At 49.9% G+C, this 27,996-nt stretch overlaps 1 protein-coding gene across 1 annotated transcript in view; it reads right to left on the bottom strand.

Annotated features, from left to right (window-relative positions):
• LOC111150862 (kinesin family member 26B) overlaps positions 1-27,996 on the bottom strand; it is a 433,341-nt gene that overhangs the window by 50,904 nt on the left and 354,441 nt on the right. Inside the window, exons 6-10 of the mRNA XM_022508503.1 lie at positions 22,941-23,147; positions 18,628-18,721; positions 17,250-17,512; positions 14,579-14,762; positions 427-586 (exon numbers count right to left, since the gene is read on the bottom strand). Of these exons, the coding sequence (XP_022364211.1) occupies positions 427-586; positions 14,579-14,762; positions 17,250-17,512; positions 18,628-18,721; positions 22,941-23,147 (908 nt within the window). The remainder of the gene's footprint in view (positions 1-426; positions 587-14,578; positions 14,763-17,249; positions 17,513-18,627; positions 18,722-22,940; positions 23,148-27,996) is intronic.

Below are 27,996 nucleotides of genomic sequence, written 5' to 3'. Positions count from 1 at the left end.
AAATCTTTCTGGGTACCCTGTATTTTTATTGGTTAAATAGGACAGCCCGACTCTTAATGAAAGGGCAGTTTGATCTTCCCGCCTTTGCCGTCATGCCCGTGAAGGGTCTGTGTGATGGCGGCAATGACCTACCAGTGGCAACTGTGATTGGAGACCCCAACAGAGATAACTTCCTATTCTCCCTGACTTGAGCCGCTGAAGTCAGGACTGGGGCAAATGGAAGGATTTTCACAACTTCTGAATTCAGAAGCGCATGGGATACACAATCGTTAGCAGAGGATGGTTTAGGCAAAGAGCTAACCGTGCGGTCCAGACTATCCCTCCATCGCGTGCGTCTTTCCTGAGATGTCACCGGACCGAGGGTCTCATGCCCAGCCCTGGCACGGTGTTGCCCCAGCCCATGCGTCCAGTGGAGGGATCACTTACTTGTAGGGGATGTGTTTGCTGCCATTGACGAGAGCCAGGATGACGTTGCCCAGAGCAGACAGTGAGAGGCAGAGCCCTGAGCCTCCTTCCCGGTTTTTGCTAAGAGCTTTCACACAGCTGCCAAGGTCGATGAGGTGCAGACGGCTGCGGCCTCCAGACACTGACACAGAGAAGACAGGAGAAGAGAGAGGTGGTTAGGTTCTGGCAAACACTCATCTGTCCTTCTGGTAGCTCCTTAGAAGCCGGAGGGAAAACTAGAAGGGGAAGGAAAAGGTCGACACTCGTGACTTAGTAGGAAATCCCAACAAAATCGTGCTTGGTAGCGAACAGTGTGGTCCTCTTGAATTCTGTCTGCTACACATCACCGACCTAAAACCTCCTGACGTTCATCCTATAAACGAATGAGTAATTCCCGTAGGTTGAATTGGAGGAGACCTCAGAGAAGGTAAATGTCCCGTGAGGAGGAGAAGGTTTGCACCTACGTGTTCTTCGGAGAGTAGAATTCTGAAACTGACTGAGTTGCATCGGAAGAGCCCAGGGGTGATTATGTGCTTTGGTTGATCGTCACAGAGCCCCTGACGGAGAGCTCAGCCACCAATCAGGTTGATACCCCAATGTAAAAATCAGGAAGAAGTAACAACCAGGTGCAGAGACCGGGAAAGACCCAAGTATTTGCCGAGTATCTACCAAGTGCCGGGCACTGCACAAGCACCAGTGGCATTCAGTTCCGCAGTAAAGCCGTGAGCTGAATGCCCCTTGTTCTTTGTAGAAATATAGACGAGAAAGCAGAAGTGCAGAAAAGTGAAGCCACTTGCTCACAAGGACTTCTGCTTCTGGCCTAGATGACGTCACAGGGATGAAATCAATGGTCTAACCTAAAAACAAAATGTATAAAGCGACTGTTTCTAAGACACTAGACATCAGGCAGTGAAGGACCGTGATCCCTGGGAGGTGGGAAACAAACAAGGGGAGCACCGCCTGTGCCCGGCTTACTGCTCAGGGATGGGGAGCTCCTGGGGGGTGCAGTGGACTACCAGAACGGAGGAGACAGACTGGAGACAGTCCGGGGAGACCAAGGTGGCAACAGCTGTCAGGACAGAGTACCGGACAGAAGAGAGCGTGGGATTTGCAGAGATACCCTCAAGTATTCAACAGAGTACTGGTCAGGACAGACGTGTGAGGGAACCACACAGCTGGGGCATTAGCCACCCGGGAAGATTAGAGGTAACAGCACACAGCACTCACGCAAGGCCAGGAATAATGCCTGTTTCCAACAGCCAGACTAGAAACCACAAACTTCACCAGGCATGGGGTAGGGGACCCAGAAGGGTCTCGCTTCTGTAGCAGGGAATGCTTTGCCCGAGACGAGCATAGATCAGGTCCCACCTACCAAATCTTAAAAGCAAGACCAGAAAGGATTGAACTGTTTAGAAATAACTATAACCCAAAACAATGCTTAAGAATATTTATAAGACACAGAGCACCTGGGTGGCTCAGTCGTTAAGCATCTGCTCAGTCGTTAAGCATCCCAGGGTCCTGGGCTCGAGCCCTGCACGGGCTCCCTGTTTAGCAGGAAGTCTGCTTCTCCCTCACCCACTCCCCCTGCATGTGTTCCCTCTCTTGCTGTGTCTCTCTGTCAAATAAATATTTTTTTAAAAAATATATTTATAAAATACAAAGATGTCCAGTATCCATCAAGAAGGCGTGCAAAGAAGAAAATGAGACTCGTAATGAAAAGATAACTGAAACCAAACAGAACTGACTGATATTATTAGATAGTGATGGTGAAGGACATTAAAATGGCTAAGGCCGTATTGCAGGGGTGCCTGGGAGGCTACTTGGTTAAGTGTCTGCCTCTTGACTTTGGCTCAAGTTACGACCTCAGAGTCGTGAGATCAAGCCCTGCATCAGGCTCCACTGCTTGGGATTCTCTCTCTCTTCCTCTCCCTCTGCCCCATACCCCCGCTGCTCATGCATTCCCTCTCTCAAAAACAAAACAAAACAAAAACAAAAAAGTGAAAAACCCAGTTATGGCAATATTTCAAATGTTTAAAGACTTAAGTAGAGAGATGGGATAATTAAAAAAGACAAACTGCTTCTGTACCAAAAGGAAAGCTAGAGCTGAAAAATATCTGTATCAACGGCAGATCCCACCTCACAGCAGGGAAGCCTTGTAAATTTCAAGACAAAGTCACTGAAACTGTCCAAAATGAAGCAGAAAATTTAAAAATAAAAACACAAACAGAGGGGGTGCCTGGGTGGCTCAGTGGGTTATCCCTCTGCCTTCGGCTCAGGTCATGATCCCAGGGTCCTGGGATCGAGCCCCGCATTGGGCTCTCTGCTCAGCGGGAAGCCTGCTTCCCCCCTTTCTCTCTGCCTGCCTCTCTGCCTACTTGTGATCTCTGTCAAATAAATAAATAAAATCTTTAAAAAAAAAAGACACAACAACCAAGACCTTCCCAAACTTGATAAAAAACTATAAAACCACAGATCCACGATGAGCCTCAAGCCCAAGAAACGTGAAGAAAACTATGCTAAGGCTCATCATACTCAAACTACTTAATACCAGGGATAATGAGAAAAACCTTAAAAGCAACCAGAGGAGGAAAACGGGTCCCATACAAAGGACCAAAGAAAAGGATGATGGCAGGTTTCTTGTTGGAATGGACACAAGTGAAAAGACTGTGAAGCAACATTTCTAAATGTCAACCTAGAATAATATATCCAACACAAGTATCATTCTCAGGCAAAGGGAAATAAAGACTCTTTCAGACTAAAAGAGCTGGAAGGATTCCCCAAAGCAAACCCACAGAGGATATACACAAAGGAATGAGGAACTCTAGAAATGGTAACTATGCCAATAAATGTTTGCTTTCCCCCTAGTATTTAAACCTCTTTGAAAGGTAACCAGCTGCTAAAGCGAAACTAAGGCCATTGTCTTCTATGGGTTCTAACATATGCAAAATTCAGAAGTTCAAGGACAATAGCACAAGATTAGAAGGGAGGAAATGGAGGCAGTGCACTGTACGGTTTTTACTCCATTCATGAAGTCCTATAACATCACTTGACAGCAGGCTGTAATACCAACTTAAAAAAAAATAAGATTTTATTTATTCATTTGAGAGAGTGAGAAACAGAGAGAGCACAAGCAGGGGGAGAGGCAGAGGGAGAAGCAGATTCCCACTGAGCGGGGAGCCCGATGTGGGGCTCGATCCCAGGACCCTGAGATCATGACCTGAGCCGAAGACAGAGGCTTAACCGACTGAGGCGCCCCCAGACTGTAATAATTTAAAGTTTCATACTATAAACCCTAAAGAGATCAGTAAATAGTGAAGAGTTGCAGCTAGGAAGCCAACAAAGGATCTAAAGTGAAATTCTTAAAAATATTCAGTAAATCCAAAAAAAGCAGATTTAAAAAAAAAAAAGCAAAGGAAAAGAAAGAACAGGTAAATTGAATAGAAATCCTAGTGAAAAATAAGAATTTGGACCAAACCATGTCAATAATTACATGAAATGTAAATAGTCTGAACATTCTTATTTGAAAGGTAGAAATTGTCAGACCGCACAAAAGAGTGAGCCCTTGCCATAGGCTGCCTATGAGAAACGCACTTCAAATATAAAGAAACAATCCATTAAAAGTCTAAGAGTGGGAAAGCCTGGACCATGCAAACAGTGCCCGTAAGAGAGCTGAAATGGTTATATCAATATTAAACAAAAGAAACTGAAGACAAAAAGTGTGAATAGAAGCAAATAGGAACATTTCATAAAGGCAATGATTCATCAGAGGTCCTAACAATCAAAAATATTTATGCATCTAGTAATAGACGTTCAAATACTTGAAGCAAAACCTCACTGAACTCCAAGAATAAGCGAGTCCATAATTACAGTTGTAGGTTTCAAATAACCCTTTCTCCAGAATTGATAAAACGTGTAGACAGAAAACCAGTAAAGATGTCGAAGATTTGGAAAACACGGTCAACCAACTTGACATTTATAGAACACTCAACCCAACAACAGCAAAATACACATTCCTTTGAAATTCACATAAAACATTTCCCAAGGCAGACCATATTCTGGTCCATAAACCAAGTCTAAGTAAATCTTGAAGGATTCACATCAGAGTATGTTCTCTGACACGATGGAATTCAATCAGAAGTTGGCATGGAAAAATATCTGGAAAATTCTCAAATATTTTGAAACTCAACAGGACTGTTCCAAATAACCTATGGTCAAATAGGAAATCAAAATGGACATTAGAAAGCATTTTTAAGTGAATGAAGATGTGTGAGAGCGCTGAAGAAGTATGGAGGAGGAAATGTACAGCATTAAACGCCATAATTAGAGAACAGATGTCTCACAACAATGACCTCAGCTTCCGCTTTAAGACAGAAGAAAAAAATGAGCAAATTAAAGTTTAAATAGCAGAAAGGAAAGAATGAACATACAAGCAGAAATCAATGGAATAGAAAAGTAAAAACAGTAGAGAAAAATCCATGAAGCCAAGAGCTGGTTCTTCAATAAATCTCTAGAATGATAAATCTCTTTGGCAAACCTTCTCTGATCAGGAAAGGAGGAGAGAAGACACGAATTACTAATGTCAGGAATGAGAGAGATGGCATTGCTCCCATTTCTACAGATATAAAAGGGTAATAAGGAAATCACACCAGTCAATTAGACAACTTGGAAGAATGGACAAAAGTTTTGAAAGATGTCAAGTCCCAAAGCTCCTTCAAAGGGTAATAGGTAAGATGAATAGATCTATGTCCGTTAAAGAAATAGGTTCTGTAGTTAACAATAATCAACAACCTTTTAACAGAGAATATTCCAATGTCACAAGGCTGCACTGGTGAATTCAACCTAACACTTAAGAAATGATAATGTATAAGAATGGAAAAGAGGGCACCTGGTTGGCTCAGTGGGTTAAAGCCTCTGCCTTCAGCTCAGGTCATGATCCCAGGATCCTGGGATCAAGCCCCACATGGGACTCTCTGCTCAGCAGGGAGCCTGCTTCCCCCTGTCTCTCTGCCTGCCTCTCTGCCTACTTGTGATCTTTCTCTGTGTCAAAGAAATAAATAAAATCTTAAAAATATTAAAAAAAAAAGAATGGAAAAGGCTATCCCAATTCCATACAAATTCTCCCTGAAAATTAAATAGGAGAGCATATTTCCAACTCATTCTATGAAGCCAGGATTTCCTTGATACCAAAAATAGACAAAGACATTACAAGGACAGAAAACCAAAGACCAATATCCCTCATGAACATGGATACAAAATTGCTAAACAGAGAACCACATTAGGAAACTATCTAGGAGCATATAAGGAGGACTTTACACCGTGAATAAGTGGGATTTATCCCAGAAATGCAAGTTTGCCTCAGTAGATGCAGAAAAAACATTTAACAAAAGTCAACATCTATTCCTGATTAAAATTCTCAGCAAAATACTGCTCAGAAGGCAGTATCCTCAGGTTGATAAGAGTTTCTGAAAAATCTACTGCTACCATCACACTTAATGGTAAAAGATCAAATGCCTTCCAAGATCAGGAATGAGACAAGAATGTCCACTCGCACCAGTTCTATTCAAGGTTGTGTTGGGGTTGTAGCCAGCACAGGAAATCAAGAAAACAGAAAAGGTACCCAGATTGATGAGCAAAGAGTCAAACAGTCTTTGTGGACTAACACGGTCATTGGCATAGAAAATCAAACAGAATCCACAAAAAAAAAGCAACTAGGATGAATAAAGAGAGCTTAGCAAGGTTGTAAGATACAAGACGAAGGATGCGGGGCTCGATCCCAGGACCCTGGGATCATGACCTGAGCTAAAGGCAGAAGCTTAACCCACTAAGCCACCCAGGCAGCCCTGCATTTTTTTTTTTTTTTTTAAAACAGGCTCCCATGCCTGAAAGGTGGGGCTTGAACTCACACCCCAGGATCGAGAGTTACATGCTCTACTAACTGAGCCAGACAGGCTCCCCTGGATTTCTCGTATTTACAAACAACTAGAGATTGAAATTTTAAAATACCATTTGCAGGAGTGCCCCTACCCCTGCTTGTGCTCTCTAATAAAATCTTTCAAAAGAATTAAAATACCATTTATAATAGGATAAAAATACAAAATACTTCAGTGTAAATTGCACAGAAGACAGATCTATACACAGGGAACGACAGAGTATTGCTGAGAGACGTTCACTGAGACCTAAAAACTGAAGATAGACACTGCGTTTGGGAGTCAGAAGACTCAGCATCGTTGAAATGTGAATTCTGGCCAAATGGACCTACAGATTCAGCGTAAACTCCGTTAAAATCCCAGCAGTTTCTTGTTTTTGTTTTTTTTTTTGGTAGAAAATAATGCTGCAAAGCCAATTTAGAAGCCGACTCTAGAATTTATATGGAGATGCAAAGGACCTAGAATAGTCAAAACCACCTTTAAAAATAAAGACAGAACTGGAAGGCTAGTAGTACAGTATCCGATTTCAAGGGCTGTTATAAAGCCACCAGAACCTAGGACAGTGTGGTCTTGGTGTAAAGCTAGATGAAGAGATCAATGGAGAAGTGTAGAGAGTCCCAAAACAGAGCCACACAAATATGAACAAGGAATTTTTAACAAAGGTAATTTAGTAGAGAGAATAGTTTTTATAACAAATGGTACTGGAGCCATTACACAGAGCTCAGGGCTGCAAGGCTGAGCCCCACATTGGGCTCCACACTCAGTGTGGGGTCTGCTTGAGATTCTCTCCCTCTCTCCCCGTGCCCCCCCCCCCCCCCCCCCCCCCCCCCCCCCCCCCCCCCCCCCCCCCCCCCCCCCCGCTCACATACGTGCTCTCTCTCCGGTTATATATATATAAGCTGCATGTTTTTTCCCATTATGTTAGCAGGTTTTTCAGAAACATTTTTATCAGACTGAAGAACTTGTCTTCTATACACACACACACACACACACACACACACGCAAAAAAAAAAAAAAAAAAAACACTTTAATCCATACATTGCACAGTTTACGACAAAAATGAATCAAAGACCTAAATATAAAACCTAAAATTATAAAACTTCTAGAAGAAAGCATAGCATGAAACCTTTCTGATCTTGGGTTGGGCAAAGATTGCTTAGCTATGAAGCCAAAAACGTGATTTATTAGAGAACACACACATAAGCTGGACGTTGTAAAAATTGACTATTTCTGCTCTTTGAAATACATGATTAAGAGAATAAAAAAGCACGCCACAGACTGGGAGAAAACGTTTGCAAAACATCTACCTGCTAAAGGACTTTTATCCTGAGCATATAAAAAACTCTCGAAGCTTAATTATAAGACAAAAACAATTTTAAAAAAGGCAAAAGACACGATGGCCGAGAAATCTGGAGGGTGAGGGCTCTGTCCTTTATCTCGACTGTACGGACGTGTTCATGGACTTATACACAGACCGCAAAGCCAAATGTGTGGGTTGCTCTATCTCAAGTGTATCTTATTAAAGCTGTTTTGTTTCTTTAAATAAAGATTTTACTTATTTGAGAGAGAGCATGCGAGAGTGCACAAAGGAGGGGCAGAGGGAGAGGGAGAAGCACGCTCCCTGCTGAGCAGGGGACCCCCCACCCCGCTCCCCAGGACCCTGAGATCATGACCTGAGCGGAAAGCAGGTGTTTAACCCACTGAGCTGCCCACATACCCCTGTTTTGTTCTCAACCAGGAAACCTGTCGTGACTGTCCTGTCGGAGGGCAGCTGGGCTTCCCCCTTTCAAGACCGATGCCTCCCCCATCCTGTACAATGTGGCCTTAGGCAGTTCCCGAGGCCGGGGACACTGGGCTCTCTTTCTGCCCTGGCCCTACTCTCCGAGGGGAGTGCCCCCCTTCCCCGCACACAACCCCAGCTTCTAGATCAGCTCCCCACCGCCCCACTCCCCAGGCAGCAGCAGACCCTGGCTCTCAGACCCCTGGATTCCCACTTCCCAGGGTGGCTCAAGTCCTCCTGCTTCTGGGACAGCTACTGTTCCCTCTGCTTCCCCTGCTCTGTGTGGAAGGCAAGCAGCAAAGGTAGACACACAAGTTTCCAGAAGCTGTTGCAGAAACTGTGACTTTTGGGGCAAGGCGGAAAAGGGGTTGGGGTGGGAAAGTAGATGCAGGGGGTGCGATGGGCCCGGGTTTGGGTCCTGGGGACGTAGGATGAGCCTGTGGCCAGTCCCCGGGTATCCACAGATCTGTGGGCAGAGCCCGCACAAGGGCGGATGCAGGAGGGCGAGTGTCTGCTCACATCACAGGATGGAAACATTTGGGAACGACTGTCCTAACCCTCACTTTGCTCTACTGAGTCCCACCCTCAACGTCCACATCTAGGAGAAAGGGTGAGGAGTGTTGAGGGAAAGCCCAGCATTTCCATCTACAGGGGCCCAGTGACTCGGATACGTCCACGGCCAAGAACTGTTCACATCAAGGATGCTACATTTTCTCCCCCTTCCCCTCTCCCCGGGAAAAACCCTCACGAGGGAAAATACAACACGGAACGTCTCCTTTATCCCATTTCGTATTGCGCAAGATCAGGTCACGGCAGCGCGCTAAGGAAATAGTTATTTTTAAAGCAAAATATCATCTGTTTTGCAACCTAATTACCTAGACAGGAGCAGCTCAGATCACCCACCTGTGCTGCAGATTAAAGGGCAAAGACAGGGACCGGCTGGGACTTTGAGACTCTAATAGGCCATTTGATGTAATGGAATAAAATGCACAACGTACACGGAGTAAAACAGAAGACAGAGAACAAAAGCACAGTTTAGCCCGAGCCGAAGAACGTTATAAAACACCTATAATTAGGGCTGCGTGACTCAGAACGGGAGTCCCAGCCAGACCGTGGAAAATCGAGTCTATCCGCCCAACCCACTCACGTTCAAGCAGCCACGGAGTCCCGGATCCCACGCCTGGGGCGTCCTCTGCGGGGGGCAAGGTGAGCGCACCCGGGCCACGTGCTACCGGCAAGGACGCGCGTCACTCCGGATGGCCGGCGAGAAAGTTCTGTCATCCGAGGACAGTCCGAGATTTCCGGGGTCGCAGCGCGGGGTGGACGGATCCCAGCACCTTCTGCCCCCCTTCACTCGCGCTCTCCTGGGTATATGGCAAGTCTGGAGCTCGGCCAGACCCTCCCCACAGGAAACAATCCTAATCTCCCCCCATTCCTGGGCCACCCTCCTAACTCCCGCTGGCCGAGGGCCCGGGAGGTGCCGGGACACGCTCGTCTCCTGATGGCACTTAATTCCTGCAACCATCCTGTAATTCGGGCATCGGTTCCGTGGGGCAGACGAGGAAAACGAGGTTCACAGGGGTTAAATAAATCGCCCCCCGCCAAATAAATGAAAAAAATAAATGACCCAACATCTCCTGGAAAATTAACGCAGAAGCTAAGACGAAAAGCCACGGGTAACTGTAAACGGAGTAGAAGCACCTTTAACTCACTTTCTCGCAGCTTCGCGGTTCCCAAACTTGGTTGTGCCTTAGGAATCACCTTGGGAGCTAAGAAACCCGGGGTGTCTGGCTCCTGCGCTGCGGCTTTCCAATTTAACCAGGCTGGAGTGCGCCACGGGCCCTGGGATTCACTGGAAAGTTCCCCAGGTGACTCTCGGTTGTGGCCAAATTTGGGAACAGCTGCCTTGCCGCGTGGCCCTCACCTGTGAGGCCTGTGGACCGATGGGATCCGCGTGGCCGGGGCGGGCTGTTTTCCCATTTGTCTGCGCTCCCTTGCTCCCCGCAGGTGAGCTGCGTACTTAATGCGTCAGCGGGGCTCCCTCCTAAACCCGGGGATGCCGCTTGTCATCACGGAAAAAAACAGAAGCAAATCTTACGCAAACCAGTAAGATACGATCGTGTAAAGAGAGCTAGTGTTTCTTTAAGAGCTAAACTCAAGGCTTTGAGATAAAAATGAGTTCTTCTTCAAAAAGAGATGCTGAGGGGCCCCTGGGTGGCTCAGTTATTCAAGCGTCTGCCTTCGGCTCAGGTCATGATCGCAGGGTCCTGGGATCGAGCCCCGTGTCAGGCTCCCTGCTCGGCAGGGAGTCTGCTTCTCCCTCTCCCTCTGCCCCCCGACCCCACTCATGCTCCCTCTTTCAGATCAATAAAGAAAATCTTTTTTTTTTTTTTTAAAGATTTTATTTATTTATTTGTCAGAGTGAGCACAGGCAGACAGAGGCAGACGGAGAAGCAGGCTCCAGCTGAGCAAGGAGCCCGATGCGGGACTCCATCCCAGGACGCTGGGATCATGACCTGAGCCGAAGGCAGCGGCTTAACCAACTGAGCCACCCAGGCATCCCAATAAAGAAAATCTTTAAAAAAAAATAAAAATAAATAAATAAAATAAAAATAAAATAGATGCTGAATTTGGTGGAAATGAGAAATTATAAAGTGGGAAAAAAATGTAAGAAACGTCTTTGAGTTCTCGAATCACTTAGAAGAAATTTAAAGCAAGAACCAGACTATTAATATGAGCATGTTTATAAAAGCAGAACTTTAGGTTGCAAAGTCATTTCGAAGAGAAAAACCCATATCAGAGGATGAATAAATAAATAAATACCCATTTGTGTGTGTGTTTTGAAATATTACTGAAATAAATATTCATGAGATGAAACGTTCATGGCGTGAATGTACCATTTTATAGGATCCTCCCTTCGGACTAACTTTCTCAATTAACCATCTCCTGCTTGTGCTGCCCCAGAGGACTTCTCTGAACTCACACCACCTGCTGATGGGAAAGGTAACCGGATGGTCTTTCTCTTTCAGAAACGTCGCTGAACGAGCTAACAGAGAAGCACTGATGTTTTGAAAACACAGCATACGTTCCGTTTGATTTCAACAGTGTGGACAGTCTCCTGAAAGACCTGTTTGTTCATGAGGAGAAGCTCTTGACTATTCGGGCCCTTGGGCTCTTTCCCAAGGCTGGAATTCCCACGGGGGCTCTCAGCCTTCACACATGAGCTTGGCAAAGCAGCAGAAGGCTCCAGAACTGTTGGAGAGTCGGCCCCACTAAGATTCCAAAAACTCCCTAAACCAGGGAAATATTTCAAGTGTAAGGCTATGTGTGAAACAGTAAATTTTCTTTCCTGGTTGGACATGTTTAAAACATTTTTGTCTGCCTCTTTATATGTGTGTATGTGTACACGTGTGTGCATGTAAAATACATATGTGTGTAAGATTCAGGTGCACGCACACACGTGGCAAGCTCTTCCCGAGAGACCTGCCTGAAACCCACCATCTAAGGCCACCAACGGCCCATTGTTCACAACAGCAGACTCTGCTCTCTGCTTCCCTGCAGGGTAACTAATTAATAAACTTTGCTTTAATTGAGTTCTGCCTGCCAGGTCCACAGGGATTATTACTTATGTATAAGTAAACAAAAATTTCCATTTTAAACAACACTCTGAATCTCCTTATTATATCTTAAGCAGATATAAATTCAGTGAAGTCAAGCGAGCCCTGGGCGGGGGGCCGGCTGAGCACATCGGAGCCTAGACTCCTCTCCTCCCGGGAAGCGGGGGCCATGGCAGGCAGGTGACGTCCCCTGGTCTCCCTCCCCCTCCCCCTCCCCGACTCCTCATCTACAGATACATTAGAAAGTAACGGAAAGGGTTTTGGGGAGCCATTAATGGTACTTGCCTTTTCCTTTACCCTGAATTTATTATTTAAAAGCAATTTGCCTTCACGATATATAAACAGCAAGGAGACGAATGGGATCTTAAATATTCCGTAAGTGCCCAGACGTGCTGCGGAGTGAGTTGGACAGGGCCCAGCCCACACCTCTGTGAGGCTCAATTTCCACTTCTTACAGTCAAAGTCATTTCATTAACTGTTTATTTTCAAGATTCCTCCCTACTTTCAGTTTCCAAATCAAGAGCAGAACCACAAAAAAAAAAAAAAAGAAGAAAAACTGAATATAGTTGTTTTCAGCACGGTTTGAAACCTAGAAGGAGAACGAGATTATACTGTCCGCTGAGATCTCCCGCTCAGCGCCATTTGGAAGCAATTTGGCTGAAAATTCGTACCTTTTGCAAGTCACCCTCTGCTGAAAGTACGAGCGCCCACAGCAGGCTCTGATTATTAATATTGAATTAAAAGAAGAGAACAGCTTAAAAGAAAGCTTAAATAAGATAAAAAAGCAAGCTTCAAAGAATAAAACCTTTCTTAGACTCCCCCATCCATGATGCTAAGACACAATCCGAAAAAACGGTGCATGCAGAATTGAAAGCCTGCCCCCAGACTGTTGGGTGGGGGGAATTCTGTGTCAAGTTTTAAAAGTCTGGATCTTCTCATCCCTGTCCTAATCCCTTGTTTGCTTCTTTGAGAAAGTTTTTCTAAACGGAAATGCGGTACTCGGGTATGAGCCCATCACTGGGAATCAATTTCCTCTGGAAGTTTCCCATTCAAACTCCCTTGCTCACCCCGCAGTCAGACCTCCATGACCTTGGCCGGTTGAAGAGAGGTCCAGGCTGCTACTGGCTGGTCACCCGGGGTGCCCAGTGCCCCACCAGTGAGGCCAGTATCTCTAGACTCCTGGACAGCCCCCAAGCCCGGGGCATATGGTGAGATCTCAGGCCTGGGGGTGGGAGGAGGGGTAGGGGCAAGTCTCCAGGCTCCTTCGAGAAAAATAAGCAAACAAGCAGTACACACAACCATGTGGGTAAGTCTCCGATGCCTCAAGCCAGATGCGAGAAGCCAAACACAAAAGGTCACACGGGGAATACGGGATTCCATCTAGATGAGGTTCTGGATAAAGGCAAAACTAAAAGGACAAAAATCAGATCCGTGGTGGTCAGGGGCTCGAGGTGGGGGAGGGGAGCTTTTGGTGCGGACAGCTTTGTTCTCTATCTGGATGGTGGCGGGGGGATACCCAGCTATACAGATTTGCCAAAACTCATCTAACAACACACCAGCAGGGGAGGTTTTTCTGAATGTGAACTGGATTTCATGACAACTGAATGAAAATAACAGTTAATGGCAGACAACTGGGCCAGCGGAGGCACTGAGACTGGGGAAGGGCAGAGCTTCCCCTGGGGGCCAGAGAAGGCCCGAGAGCTGTTCCCAGGATACTGGCTTCCAGGTCTTCCAGCAACAGGCAGAGAACTGGGAAGTCCGGCTCCTGATCCCGGTTGGACGTCTAACTCAGGGCCCCACCGAAAATTAGGTTTGTTGATTGCCTCTGTGTTAGGCAATTAGCTTCCCGATTTCCAGGCCCCCGGGTTAGTCTCCTAGCTTGGGGCTAATGTCCGTTTTCCTGGCACCCAGTGCCCCGAGGCAATCATTTTCAGGGAATACTGGGGGCTGACTGACTGTGTTTTGAAAGTTCTTAGACATCGAGAGAGTAGGGAACTGTCACCCAGCAGTCCAGGCCTGGGGATCACAGGGGAGAAAGCCCAGCCAGGTCAACGGACCACGTGGCCCATGGTTCAGAATCCCACCCGAGACACTCCTTAGAGCGTCGAGCCTACACGACTTGGCAGGCAAAGGGTCGGGCGCCGCACCGAGGTCAGTGCTGGCTTTGTAGCCCAAAGGGGCCTGTGTACCCAGCACACTGGGGTCCCGGGGGTGCTGCTCATCATGGAGCAGGCCTGTGCCCCGGCCTTACAGAGGAATGTCACCGAGGCACAAAGGAAACCAGAACCTGGTTAGTTATCCCAAAGTCTGATTTATAGGCAATTTAGAAAAAAAATGCTTTTGTTTCTCCTGGGTCCACAGAGTGGACTCAAGCTACTGACGAGTAACCCATCACCAGGGTGCCTGGGGTGTAAATATTGGACCTTCCTGGAGAGCACCTGTAAAGTGTGTGCAAAAAAGATACAAGTCACCCGCTGTTTTTCCCGTTTAAAGTTTGTCCTTGCTCACCATCCCCTGGTAATTGCATTTGTCAATTATCCTCGCCAAGGAAAACCCTTTTCTCCTGGACAGTTCAAAGGAAACCACAGCCCAGGCTCTCTCATCGTCTGGAACTCCCAACCAGCAGACTCTGTACTGGTGCCATGGTACCCCGCTAAAAAAGGGTCAGGGGTGCTTGGCTGGCTTGGTCGATGGACTGAGGGGGAGAGGGGCTCAATCTCGGGGTTGTGAGTTCAAGCCCCACATCAGGCATGGGGCGGGGGGATGGCTGGCCCAGATGATGGGCTGGGCCTGGCCGTGCGTGCACTTACTTCCCCCTTTCCCGCTCTTCTCCATGCGGTACTGGTAGATGTGCAGGGTGAATAGCATGTGTGAGTTGCGGTGGTCGTCCTCGTCACAGTCCTGCTGGCTGCCCCGGCGCGAGGCGATGGCAGCGTCCAGGAAGAAGGCGGCCTTCTCGGCCGTGGGCGCCCGCAGCTCGCTCTGGTTCTGCAGCTGGAAGACACAAGCCGAGAGCTGAGGTCTCTGGTCCTCCGTTGTGCAGAGAAGCTGCATGCCTCTCGGAGGCCAGAGATCCTTCTTAAACAAGGGCCTGGACCCACGCGCAGCTGTCTGCTTCACAAACCCTTTGCCGAAAGGTAATAGTGAGCATGCGTAGCAGATGAAAGCTAGTTTCAGCCATTCCACGGTTTCACAGCGAGTCTTAGCAGGTGTGAAGAGTGTGAGATTGTATCCGAGTGACCAGGGGAGCAGGGGGCCCAGCCTGACCTCTGCAGAGCCCAGCAAACCCACGCCCTGGGCTATCCACCTACCTAAGAAAACCCAGAGGACACAACCGCATCCTGCTCTCAAAGACTAGAATGTTCGCAGACAGGCAGGTGGCACGATGGGAGCTCAGGCCAGACAGCACTGGCTCCCCCAAGAAGGAAAAGCCAACCTGGTTAGCTTGAGCTCCACTCCCCATTTCTCCAGCGACTTTAAGCCACTTTTAGACTTACATGTACGAGCATAGTTTTAAACAATATGCGAAAACACCCAACATACTTGAATGTCTCATGTTGTTTAAGGAATATCTATTTCTATCTTTAGTTTCTAAATTCACAATCATGGCATATTTAATCAATTAAGAAACCATTGTGAGCCGTGTGTCTAAATCCTATGAGATCCCTTAGAAATTAGAGAAAACCTTCAACAAAACAATATTATCAGAATTGGAGGGGTGCCTGGGTGTCTCAATGGGTTAAGGCATCTGCCTTTAGCTCAGGTCATGATCTCAGGGTCCTGGGATTGAGCCCCACATTGGGCTCTATGCTCAGCAGGGAGCCTGCTTCTTCCTCTCTCTCTGCCTGCCTCTCTGCCTACTTGAGATCTCTGTCAAATAAATAAATAAAATCTTAAAAAAAAATTGGAGCAACACTACTTCTCGGGGGGAGAAAAGGAAACATCGGCTGTATTCAAACAGTCTGCCGTGTATGTCTCAGGGTCAGTACACATTCTTAGAATTTTCTATTTCTGACTCTGACTGTGCTATTATTCTGAACAGTGAGAGCTGGTCTGGGAGCCCGGCACCTTCATAATCCTCAGACTTCGAAGAGAGACTGTTGTGTTCACTCTCCTGTACTTACTATGGCAGAAAAATAAGCTAAAGATTTTTTTGTGATTTTTCAGTAAGAGGAGTTAAAATAAAGAGGACTTGATGGGTTCTTCTTAGCCTTCAGAGAACCAGATCCTTGGCCGACGTGGGACTTCCCAGGCAGAGTTTTTATAAAAGTGAATGGAGTTGTGAGTGATGAATCACTGAATTCTACTCCAGAAACCAATATTGCACTCTATGTTAACTAACAACATTTTAATTAAAAAAAAAAGTGAATGGAGGCTATAGCGTATCTGAACATCTAGGTAATTCTTGGAAAGGGAACAGAAGGCGGGTGCCATCGGACTGAGCTTCTCAAAGTGCGGTCCCTGGACCAGCAGTATCAGAATCACATGGGAACTTGTGAGACATATTTTGGGGGATCTATCCCAGTCCTACAGAGCCAGAACCTGCAGGGTCACGAGATCCCCAGTGACCCATACGCACACTGAAGTCTGAGGGACTTTTTTTAGGCACCTGCATGTAATTTATGAGGAGTGGCAAGAGGGGATGCTGGAAAGGTAGGCAGGGGCAGGTCACGTGGGGCCGTGCAAATCACGATGTTTTGCAACTGGAGGTCGGGGGAGATTCCTAACCGAAACGGAAGGATCTGAGGTGCTCGGAGCAGGGGTAGAACAAGGCCAAGTGTGAGTATCCTCACCTACGCCAACAGATCCCACCTGCGATGAGGCAGGGGCTCATCAAAATGAACTTAATCTGAAAAAAATAAAAAAAATCTAGGAAATAAAGCCTGCTGGAGACGGAAAGAGCCGATTCTTCTGGATGGCAAGCGGGGAGCTCAGAGTCCTTCCTCCCCCTGCAGTCAGCCAGCGAGGGGCAGACCCACAGGGCCGTCCTGTGTCACACCCTGCACAGGCGGACGGGAGCTTCTCCGGGCTTCCACAGACCGAGCAATTATATCGCGGTGCTAATTAGAAAGTGGTTCTTAGTTTTTCCTATAGCACTACTAAGCCGGCGGCAAAACCGGGGCCAGAAACATGGTTTATAGAGCCATAAACAGCCCCCGTAATGGCTGGAGCCCTTTGTGCAGGGCAGTAAATATTTTGACTTGTTGTTTAAGCAAAAGAAACACTGGACTTCCCTTTTTGTCGAAAGGGGCATAAAGAAAGTGAATTCCACCCCCGACCCCCACGATGGCTACAAGGATCGCGGCTCCTCACTGTCAATCAGGTTCAAGGTACAAATATTTAGGTTGGGTGAGCGGATGGCTCAGCAGCTGCTGCCACACAGCTCCCAGCCACCTTAAAGTAAACGCTCGCGAGCCGGCCCCGCCTGAGGAGGCAGCCGCGGGGGGTCACGGGCACGCACCCCAGCTGGGAGCTGCTCACCTGCGTGCCGCAGATGGGGTCCTCGCACAGGTACACGCCCGGGGACTGGCCGTCCTGCAGGCTGCCCGTGGCCACCTCGGCCAGCAGGTCCCGCAGGTTCTCTTCCTTGCCCCACACCTCCACGGCTGAGATCCGCACCGAGAACCGGGCCCCCGTCTTCTCCTTGCGCTCATTGATGAGCTTGAAGAGCCAAGAGATGGCACAGGGGATGATGCCGAGGTTCTGCATGGAATCGTCCTTTCCGATCATGGTGTAGGATTTCCCTGGGGGGTGGGGGGCGAGGCAGGAAGGAACACAGTGTGAGCATGGGGAGGGGGAGGGGGGCATTCTATGAAGTTCGCCCCCTCCCCGCCCCCCCCACTGCTGAGAAGTTGGGGGAAGGAAGGAAGGAAAGGAAAAGGAGGGAAATACTAAGGGCTGAGGACCGCAACCACCAAGGGCATCTCCTAGTACTAGGGATAAAGAATATAAGCGGCCAGACCGGAGGACAGGATGTAAGCCTGGACGCGGCTCAAGGACAATCCCAGACTCCAAGCGCTATCCGGCTGCCGCCCCGTTTTACACGTGGAGGGAAGGCCGAGATCGTTCATCGCCGTAATGGTTCTTTTTATCACCACCCAGATGAAACCCACAGCCTCGCAGTTTATATCCTTCCTCAAGTTAAATGCCGTGTATATTTTTATCGCAGGAGCAAATTCTATTAAAATCTGGATTGCTGCTTTGATCGGTTATCGAGAAGACCGAAGACAGCTGAAATGAGCTTTCGGTCTCGGCCTCAAACGGGCCCCCCCTTGACTGCAAGGCCTTTGTGGGAACTTCTGCCGAGGGGCACTTCCGGAGTTCCCCAAATTCCTAACTTCCCCAGCTCTTAAGGTAAGGCCTGCTGGGCAGACGGCCCCAGGCCAGGATTAAGAAGGCACCTGAAGGGGGTCCAAGCATCCAGATCCTGTCCTTTCTCACTTGGCTCAGCCTGGAGGCTGGGGACTGAGGCTGGCTGTCCGATGCCGTCCCCAGATGGGTCCTGACACGGTTCTGGGCTTGGCCTGGGGGCTGCTCCTGTGCCTTGTCCTGGGCTCCGTCCACCACTGTGAACCCCAGAGCCGTGGCTCGGTGTGCATCCCCTCTCCTGGTGGCTTTCTGGGCATGTCCCTGACCTGGACCAAGTGGGAGGGACACCGCCACCCCCTTCTAGAAGCCTGGGTCTCCACTTAGGATGAACACTACATTTCAAAAGTAGAAACGGTGAGTGGGGATTCTATAGTTGGGCACCTAAAGGAGACAACCTCCCCGTTCATCCGCAGGCTCTGGGGCGGGGACAGAAGACCAGACCGCGTGCCCGGGGATACACACGGCAGGAACAAGGACATCGCTCACTGACCCAGCTTGGCGTGGCCGAAACAGAACACGCAGCCGTCCGCCCCATTGACCACAGACTGGATCACCTCTGCCACGGTTCCAGCACATACTTCAGCCTGGCAGAAACGAGAAGAGACACGTGTGGTAAGTGGACCATTAGCGATGGGAACCGGAGCCCCCTTCCCTGGGACTCAGGTCTCGGGGTCACAACCTTATAGGTGGGTCAGGCCGTAATGCCGTTTGGGAGTGCTCAAAACCTTCTGGGACCTCAGCCTCTTATAAACCTGAGCCTTACACACGTGACCTATGAACCATTCTTCTGCTAATTCATGGGGCATTTCAGCTGCTGTCTCTGCAGGGCAGGCAGGAACAGGCTGCCCCGGGATACAGGGTGTTTTCGTGGACCTCAGGCCCTTGTCTGATCTGCCCTCCGGGCCTCCTGGACAAGGCCTTTAAACTTCCCACTGGCCCTCTTTTACCTGGATCCTTCACTCACACACGCGTGTGCACACAAACACACACACGCACACACACAGCATATGAAATGGACCATATGAAATTGGACCAAGCTTATTAGTGGGGAAAAAGATGATGGACCATTTCAGGAACATGACCTTGAAACATGGTGTTTCTAATAGAAGCTGGAGGCTGTGATCTACGTCTACTTTCTCTCCAACCTCCTTCCTCTTTCTTGATCCACGTCCCCTTCTTTTTAAAACCAGCCTTTTCTTTCTCTCTGTGCGGATTCCACGTACGTTATCAAAGGCCACTTGTCAGGCTGTCACGGTGGGGGTTCTTCGGCCGGCCGTGTGGCTCAGCCCCCGCATGACTATCTAAATCCTGAGAGGGCGGCCGGACTCCTGATGACTTTTTGTATTTCCCCACTAAAACCCAGTAATACAGAGCTCTGCAAACCAGGGGAATTCTGTGAATTCCGTGGCTGCACCTGGAGATCCGAGAACTTTCTCTGGGCGGCAGGAGGACAAAATCACGGACGGTGTGCTGTCCCCACCACAATCCGAGCTCCAGGAATCCCTTGGAGGTGTCAGAGCTACGTGCCGCACCCCCACACCCCGGGGGGTTGGAATCCAAGAGCCACGGTCTTGCCAGGAACGGGGCTGCAGGGGTGCGACGGGCCCGAGTATTTGGAAATCGATTCTCTCTCCCAAACCCAAAGAGAAAACCCACACTCCCACCCGTTCTCGAGCATTCTGGTGGTCTCCTCCGCAGCTCCCCTGGGGGCTCCTCTGGGGCCAAGGGCGTGGCAGGACGAGGCTGCTGTGGGGACCACGGGATCTGTCACACCCCCGGGACCCCTGCAGCAAGAGGCCAGCTGAAGCCCCGAGATGGATGCTGGAGAATCTTGATGGAATTTGTCACGGGTGACTCAGCAGCGATGGCTGGATGAACTCCGCCTTCTCGGGCCTTGAGAAGAAGGTGGCCTTCCCCCAGCACAGACGCCCGGGCAGGGCCGGGTCCACAGGAAACCTCTGTGCACCCACAGGGGTAAGTCCCCCCACCCCGCTTCCTGCTTCCGAATGTTTGTGCCCCGCCCCTTTCCCAATTCCTACAATGAAACCCCACATCCAACGTGGTGGCATTTGGAGGTGAAGCCTTTGGGGAGGTGACTGGGTCACAGGGCTCACCCTCCTGAACAGGATTAGTGCCCTGAGGAGAGCGGGGCCCCAGAGGGCTCCTTGAGGCCATGTGAGGACACAGCGGGAGGACAGCTGTGAACGAGAAAGGGGCTCTTGCTGGAGCCCGGATCTGCCAATACTTTGACCTGGGACTTCCCGGCCTCCAGAACTGTGAGAAATAAATTTGCCTAGTTGATAAGGCCCCAAATCTGTGCTGTGTGTTATGACCGTCCAAACGGACTATGACACCTTCCCAAAGTCAGAGCCTCAGCGGTCTGCCCCGGAGTGAGCAGCAGGTGACCTAAGGGGGCTCACAGGGGCAACGAGGAGCAAGGGCCGTTCTGGTCATTGCTGAGAGCTGATGTCCTGACAGACTGAAGAAAGCCAACCTCATAGTGGCCTGGGCCTCCCTGGCGGCTGCTACCCCATAAGCCACAGGGAGGACCTGAGAGCAGAAGCCTACTGCTCTGTCCAGCTCCTTCCTGTCCCTCGTTGGGGGCTCAAACGGAGCTCACTGCTGGGGCCCGGAGTTTGACTGTGACCAGCAGCATGACCCTCCCTGCGTCAGTGACGACCTGACAGCACGAGCTCACGAGCTCGGAGCCCTCACTGTGCTCTGGCTCTCTTCCACCAGGCGTCTCTTGTGTCTCAGCTCGTGAATCCCAACAGCCCAGGTGAGGACACGGAGGCCCAGAGAGGTCGAGTGACCCTCCCTAGGCCACACCGCCTAAAACCCGTTGGGTAAGACGGCGGGCACGTCAAGCACGACAGAGAATAGAAGGGGATATAGCAACGCTTCCCTCTTTTATGCCATGGACTTCGAGAAGAGTCAAGTGGATGAACGTGTATGAAACTTCCCGGAAAATGCACCGTTCGTAGAGAAATGCAATGTATTCTAATAGTGGCCATTTTAGCAAAACTAAAGCATTCCAAAGCCAGTGTGACTGTAAGCGTCGAGTCTCTGAGCTCTGCCAACCCCATGTGAAATGTCAGCAAACACGAGTAATAAAAATGGCTCCTTTTTTCTGGAATAAACATAAATTAATAGTCCACACCGAATTTAGGGTTTGCCTTGGAACGCTTCCAGCTTAGGGAGAATTGCTTTAAAGAAGTTTTTAAACCGTGATCATGAAATGATTTGTGGACCACATTGGACACAACGTCAGGGTCAGAGGAGCGAGCCTGTGGGGTGGTAGAACACATTTTATGAAACGTAATAAAGCGAGGGACCCTTGGACTGGCTTGTAAAGTGTTTTGTCTTCTCATGGAGAAACTCTTTGGGGAAGCCACCAGTTCAGCTCGTGAATGAACAGAGCCGATGCCGTGTGCTGCGTGTCTGCGGGATAACATCAGGGCCTGAGCGAGCATCCCCGAGGCCCACACTCAGACACAGCATGGAGGAAATTCACAGGAGCTACCAGCCCCGTCTTCCAGTTCTGCTATAGGCATCAGTGATCCCGATGCGCCCCGCTTTATATAAATCTTGGAAAGTGCTGGAAATTTGTCCAGAAGATGCAGCTGTTGGAGCCCAATGTGCAGGCAAAGTAGGTCACCGTATACCTCTAACTTGGGTTATGGGTCTACTAGAAGCTTCCGTTGTGCCGGCTCCTTGCAGATGAATCGCACCAGATGGTGCTACTGAATCTTCCAGTAGACATCTGTTCTTCCTGGGATGGGCTCCAGGAGCTCTGGTCCAGGAATCTTGGCACCCTGGCCCCCGAGAAGCCTCCAAGTTATCATCACCGCGGTGTGGCCGTCATTCTCCACCTGTGTGTGTGTGTGTGTGTGTGTGTGTGTGTGTGTCTGCCCCTTGCAATGTCAACGTGCAGCCCCTTCGATTCAGAGGTGGGGTCTCCTCCCACCCCTCAGCCCTGAGCCAACAGAATGCAGCAGAAACGACGGGCTCGCAAGATGGAGCCTACGTCTCAAGAGGCTTGTATACTTGGATCGTGCCATCGGCGTGACAGCAAGCCCCAGACAGTCCCCAAACAGGTAAGGGCGTCCAGCCAAGACTGCAATACATACGTGAACTGAGCTAGAAACAGAAGAATGCTCTGCCGGCCCGCAGATTCATGGGGAGTAATAAGTGCTTACTGTTCTAAGCCACTGAATTTTAGAATTTTAGCGGGGTTTGTAATGCAGCACTGGCTAACCCAGGAGCTCTCCCTAGCCTCTCTCCTTCCCTTCCACTACACTCCACTGATCTGAGCCATAGACATGTCAGCCTTAGCTTCTCGGCCTCTCACTTGCCCTAGAACCCTGCCTAACTCCAGCCCAGCTCCTGGACAACCGCCCCACCCCCCCGCCACCCGTCCCTAGAAGCCCAGGTAGGACCGGTGTCCTCATGGACCACAGATGCCACAGCCTCGATGCAGGCATTCCTAAAACCCCCACTTCCGCCTTCTATCTCCTGCTCCTGTAAGCCATCGGCTGACTGGCTCCCTCTTCCTTCTCTCCTAGGATATGTTTTATTAAGATCCCAGCCAAGTGATCCTGCCCAACGTCGGACACCAGTAATTCAAAAGGACTGAGCTACTCGGGGGAGCCCTGAGTGGTTTCCAGAAGTTGTCGGGATAGAAGGACGCACAGAGCGCCCTGGGAGACACCCTCCCGGCTCACAGGCTCTCACGACAGTCAAAGCTTCTCGAAACCCATCAGTGTGGCCTGAGCCCGAGGGGACGGGAAGGGGGACACCCACCTGAGAAGCATCTTGAGGAAAAACAGCATCAAAGGCGAACATCTTAGGAGGAACCTGGTTGCTTCTCTTTTGGAAGACGTTCTGACCTCCACACGTCAGGGGGTCGTACAGGGTGATCTGCTTCTTCCGTGGGTCCACCTTTAAGAAGGAGCTGGATTCCGAGGAATCGCGAGCCAGGGTGGGGCCGATGCGGAGCATGACTTTCACCTGTCGAGAAACAAGGGCGGGAAAGGACCTGGAGTGAGATGACTGGACACTTCTGGAAGGGTCAGCGTGCGCGACGGCAGGGAACCTTCTGGTAAATGATGATGAGGGTCAAGGGAAAACGAACTTATTTTTAGCTCCCAGGTGGAGCATTTTGATACGTCCGTTGCTTTATTACAGAAACGGCACATCAGGTTGTCTCGTTATTAATATAAAGTGAAAACCAAATGCTGGTGACCCACATACAGAGATGCAAAGGGTTCCGGACAGCTGAGGTCTCGGGGCTGGTGGAGCTCCCCTTGAAGAGAACTCGCAGATCAATAACCCACGGACATAGAAGTTAGCCCCGTAATTTACTCCTGGGCCGTCTGGACTCTCCGAGACAAAAACCCACAGCGATTAGCGTCACCATTAAAGGCCGGTGTTGCTAACAGCCAGCATTTGAAATGTGTCCAAGGAGCAACAGTGATAAAAGATTTGTTTGAAGCGTGTTATTTGGGACCCCATTAAGTGAGTGCACACAAGTTGTCATCTTAGGGAACGAAAGCGCGTGTCAGCAGGAAACAGGGGCAGCGCCCTTAAGCCGCCTCCGGAGTCATCGAAGACAGACCAGACACGACCACCACCGCCCGCTGCACCCCTGCAGCCACGTGGAGGACGCACAGACCTACACGGCCTGCCTGCGAGCCCCACGGTGTGCGGAAGTCAGGCTGAACACACACACACACACACACACACACACACACACACACACACACACGGCTCTGCAGGCGCAAGGCCTGGGGGAACTGGACAGCGTGTGCTCCCTTCCCAGCCTTTGTCACTGTGTCGCTAGCTCAGTCCAAAGGGGTCGAGCACCTGCTGTGTGCCAGGCCCTGGGCTAGGTAGGCACTGGGGACTCGAAGCCTGGTGATACATAGAGCAGCACACAGACAGATAGACAGACAGACGAGACAGGTGGTTTTCGTAATACCACGTGGTGAACCCTGTAGCAATGTATAGGGTTTTTTCTAAGCTGCTCTCTCTCCGTCTCGCCTTCCTCATCGGATCACCTGTCAGGTCTGATGCATGTCAGTTGTACGGTTTTGGGGAGAAGGGCTGTGATTTTTTTTTAATGAAATATTTCGGATGTGTAGAAATGTCGGGATAATCTGCACTGTGCGACATGGATGAAGGCGTCTTTCTGCTTGTCTTTTTTCCTGTCTTTTTCTCCTGGATCTAGGGACCCCGTGTCATGGTGGAAGGAGACCATGGCTGGGATGAGGTCGCCCTCTCGGGATTCAAATGCCGGTTCTCCCACCGGGAGGTCTGTGATGACTCCTGCATTTCTGGGGGGTCTTCCGTGTGCTGGGCTGTGCTCTCAGCTACAGAGCGTTATGTCGTCCTCCTAAGAATCCAGCACCTCGGCACACTGTCCAGATCTTACAGATGAGGGAACGGGTGTTTTGCACTTGCCGCCCATCCCTGAAAATGTAGGTGGTCACGCTGCGCTCTGATCCCATCTCTGTCTGACACCAAAGCCCATAACTTTTCCCATCACGGCCACCGCTGCCTCCCCTACGTGGTCCAGCCTCTCAGAGCCTCAGTGTTCCCACCTGCATAATAGGGACAATGAGGCTTCTCTTGTGGGACTGTGGGGAGAATGAAACCTCCCAGGCTCTGATCGTGAAACAGTCACTGCATATACGACCAGAAAGCTCCCCGTCTACCTTCCCATGTGGGCAATTTTCTTATTCACCGTGAACGTCCCCAATCTTACTTCAGCTCCACTCATTCCTACCGCCCCGCTGCAGTGACGCCCGTGTGCTGAGGGCACGTGCTCGGATCGCGACTTTCGGGGGGTGTCCGGGAGCCTCCGGGCGTTCTGTAAGCAAGTCCCCTCGCCCGGCCTCTGAGCGGTACGAGTCAAGGATGAGGCCACGCCAGGCAGAACTGATGGAAGTCACATGACCCACTGCTTTTCTGTGTCACAATTTCACATGTGATTTCTGGGTAACTAAGCGGCGCTGAATGTAAGATACGAGCTAAGCCAGGCCAGGGTCCTCGAGGAGAAGCAGGAGAGAAGGGGCTGAATTAGGGAGTCTTTTGCCCGAGGGAATGTTCCTGCACCCTAAAGAGGTTCCAAGCCTGCACTTGCATTTCTGAGGATGGGCTGAAGATCACGGTTGCTGGCCGTTTCCAAACGCCTGAACACGGGGCGGGGGGGGGGGGGTGCAGGGAAATGCTACCCTCATTCTTTCCTTCACAATTCATTTCAATAAATGGATATTTATTTTTTCCCTGAAAGGAAGGAAATGGGGTTTTTCTGCTTGACTTCCTTGGTGTCATTATCCCTTCGGTCCGGCACTCCGATTCCTGCTTAATCCTCTGTAAGTAAAGTGCTTCGCAGATACCACTTGGGAGCAAGTCTATCCCCCGGACTTCTTGCCAGGAGTTCTCCCTCCAGGGCCGACGCCGACAGGCTCCCCGCAGCGCCGGCTTCAGCCCTCCTCGCCTGGCAGCTCTGGGGAGTGGAGGGGGTCCCTGCCCTTGGGAACGTGCCTGCCCTTCTCCCGGCTCTCAGGGCACAGGGGATGGTCTCTGATTCCAGTCCCAAAGGGCGAACCGGCAGGATGAGATCCAGAAAGCCAGGGCGCAGCCTGAGTGGGGGGGAGGGAGGGCTCGACACCCCCATTCGAATGACAGGAGACTGGCACTTCCTTGCCCAAGCTCTTAGGGGTCAAGACCCCACTTGGCCTCATTTATGTGATTGCTCAGTGGACGGTGAAGTCAGCTGGCCCTCGGGGTGGCCGTGACCTCTGTATCTTGCTCATGAATCATGGCAGCCCCTACCCCTGGAGGGCATGAGGGACTGAGGGTGGCTCTTGGAGAGACTGGTCCAGAGAGGCGGAGCCTGGCGCCTGAGCTGAGCCGACACTCCATCGGAGCAGAAGACATGGCTGTGCTGCTGGTCACCAGGTTCAAGGACATGGCACACACCTGGGGGTCTCCTCATTGCCCACCCCTCGACCCACAAGCTGTCCAGTGAGAGGCTTTCTTCAGACACGAGGGCAAAGGAAGGTTTTGGGCAAATGTGACCCTTGGGGGAGATCTCTCACCACTCAGAGAAGACCACAGAAGGTGGTGAGGGATTGGCTTAAACTCCTTTGTGGATCCCTACGATGAAGACCTTCAAGAGACACATAAGGAAACTGTGACTTGTCCCGAGCCACGTCCCGACCACGGCAAATGCTCGAGGCATGTGTGTCAGTGAGAATATGTTGTTTTCCCTCATCAACGGGTTAGAGGCTGCAGAATACATTAAGCACTAACAGCTTTTACTTCATTTACATTTTTATATTTTGAATTGCTTTACGCTGATGTCCACGGTCACAAACTTTCAAGAATCAGGTCAGTAGAAATGAGTCAAGGTCAAGTCTGAGCAACCTAACAAGAAGCACGATTTGGCACCATTTTTGTCTTCATCCCAGAGGATCAGAGTCATCTTTAAGCCTTCCATATCCAGTTTTAAGTTCCTAACACGTGCCTGGGAAGGATTCAAGGCCAATCAGAGGCCAAAGTCATTGGTTCACCAAAGTCCACCAACAGGAAGAAGAGCAAGAAAAACGAACCGGTGAGATCGTCAGGGGGAGTCTAGAACAAAGGACTCGACTGCTGAGACGGAACAGCCACACCGCAGAGCCCGTTAGCATCCCACGAGTCTGCCAGGATCCCGCATCCCTCCTGCTGCGTGGGGCTGGTGCCAGTGGCGGGGAGGCTGGGGTTCCTCGGGATGAATGTAAGCCACGGAAATAAGATCTTCTCTGCCTCTGACAAGAGGAAAGCCAGAGTTCGGGAGAAAGACAGAGTTGGTGTCCGGGCCCGGCCTGGTGGGAGTGGAAGGTGGGAGTATGTGGGGGCAGCGCTGGGCTGGTCTCAGAGCGCACCAGGACGCCTTCCCTGGTTTCTGCATATTTTCAGATGGGGTTCAGCTCTTGAGGGACAAAGGAAGGACAACAGAAGGGTCCAGTGCCTATCATGAGCCTATCTCCTTTCTTACAAGTTCCAGATGTGACAAGCACACAGTGAACTAGGAACTAGGAGACTGGTTTTTTTTTTTTTTTAATGATTTTATTTATTTATTTGACAGAGAGACACAGCGAGAGAGGGAACACAAGCAGGGGGAGTGGGAGAGGGAGAAGCAGGCTTCCTGCTGAGCAGGGAGTGGGATGCAGGGCTCCATCCCAGGACCCTGGGATCACGACCTGAGCTGAGGGCAGAGGCTTAATGGCTGAGCAACCCAGGCGCCCCAGGAGACTGGGCTCTAGTCCAGAAGTCCCCACCACAGAGTGGCTGTGTGACCTCAGGTGTGGGCCTTGGTATCCTTATCCCTAAAATGGGCCTATTGTGCTACCCCCTGCCCCTTGAAGGACAGCTGGGAAGCCTACAAATGCAAAATATTATTCTCAAAAGAAAGAAAGGATGCATATTCCTCACATCAACTAGTAGAAGATAGACTTTTCTATGTCAGATTAATCACATCAGAAGACTTTCTCCTAAGCTTAATTTTTAAAGATTTGTTTTTTGTTTTATTTGAGAGAGAGAGACAGATAGAGCAGAGGGGAGGGGCAGAGGGAGAGAGAAAGTCTTAAGCAGACTCTGCGCTGAGCACAGAGCCCGATGTGGGGCTCCATCTCACCACCCTGAGATCATAACCTGAGCCAAAACTAAGAGTAGGACACTTAACCAACCGACTGTGCCATGCAGACATCCTAAGCTTAATTTTAAAAATTAAAGCAAAAAAGTCTTTCATGAGCACGCATGTACATGGTGACATGAGAGATGAAATAAATTATGTTCCTCCCCTCCCCCG

The sequence above is a fragment of the Enhydra lutris genome, unplaced genomic scaffold, assembly GCF_002288905.1.
Source record: "Enhydra lutris kenyoni isolate GAN:26980312 unplaced genomic scaffold, ASM228890v2 scaffoldscaffold24, whole genome shotgun sequence".
Lineage (NCBI taxonomy): Eukaryota > Metazoa > Chordata > Mammalia > Carnivora > Mustelidae > Enhydra > Enhydra lutris.
This window is presented reverse-complemented; position numbering and strand designations above follow the sequence as displayed.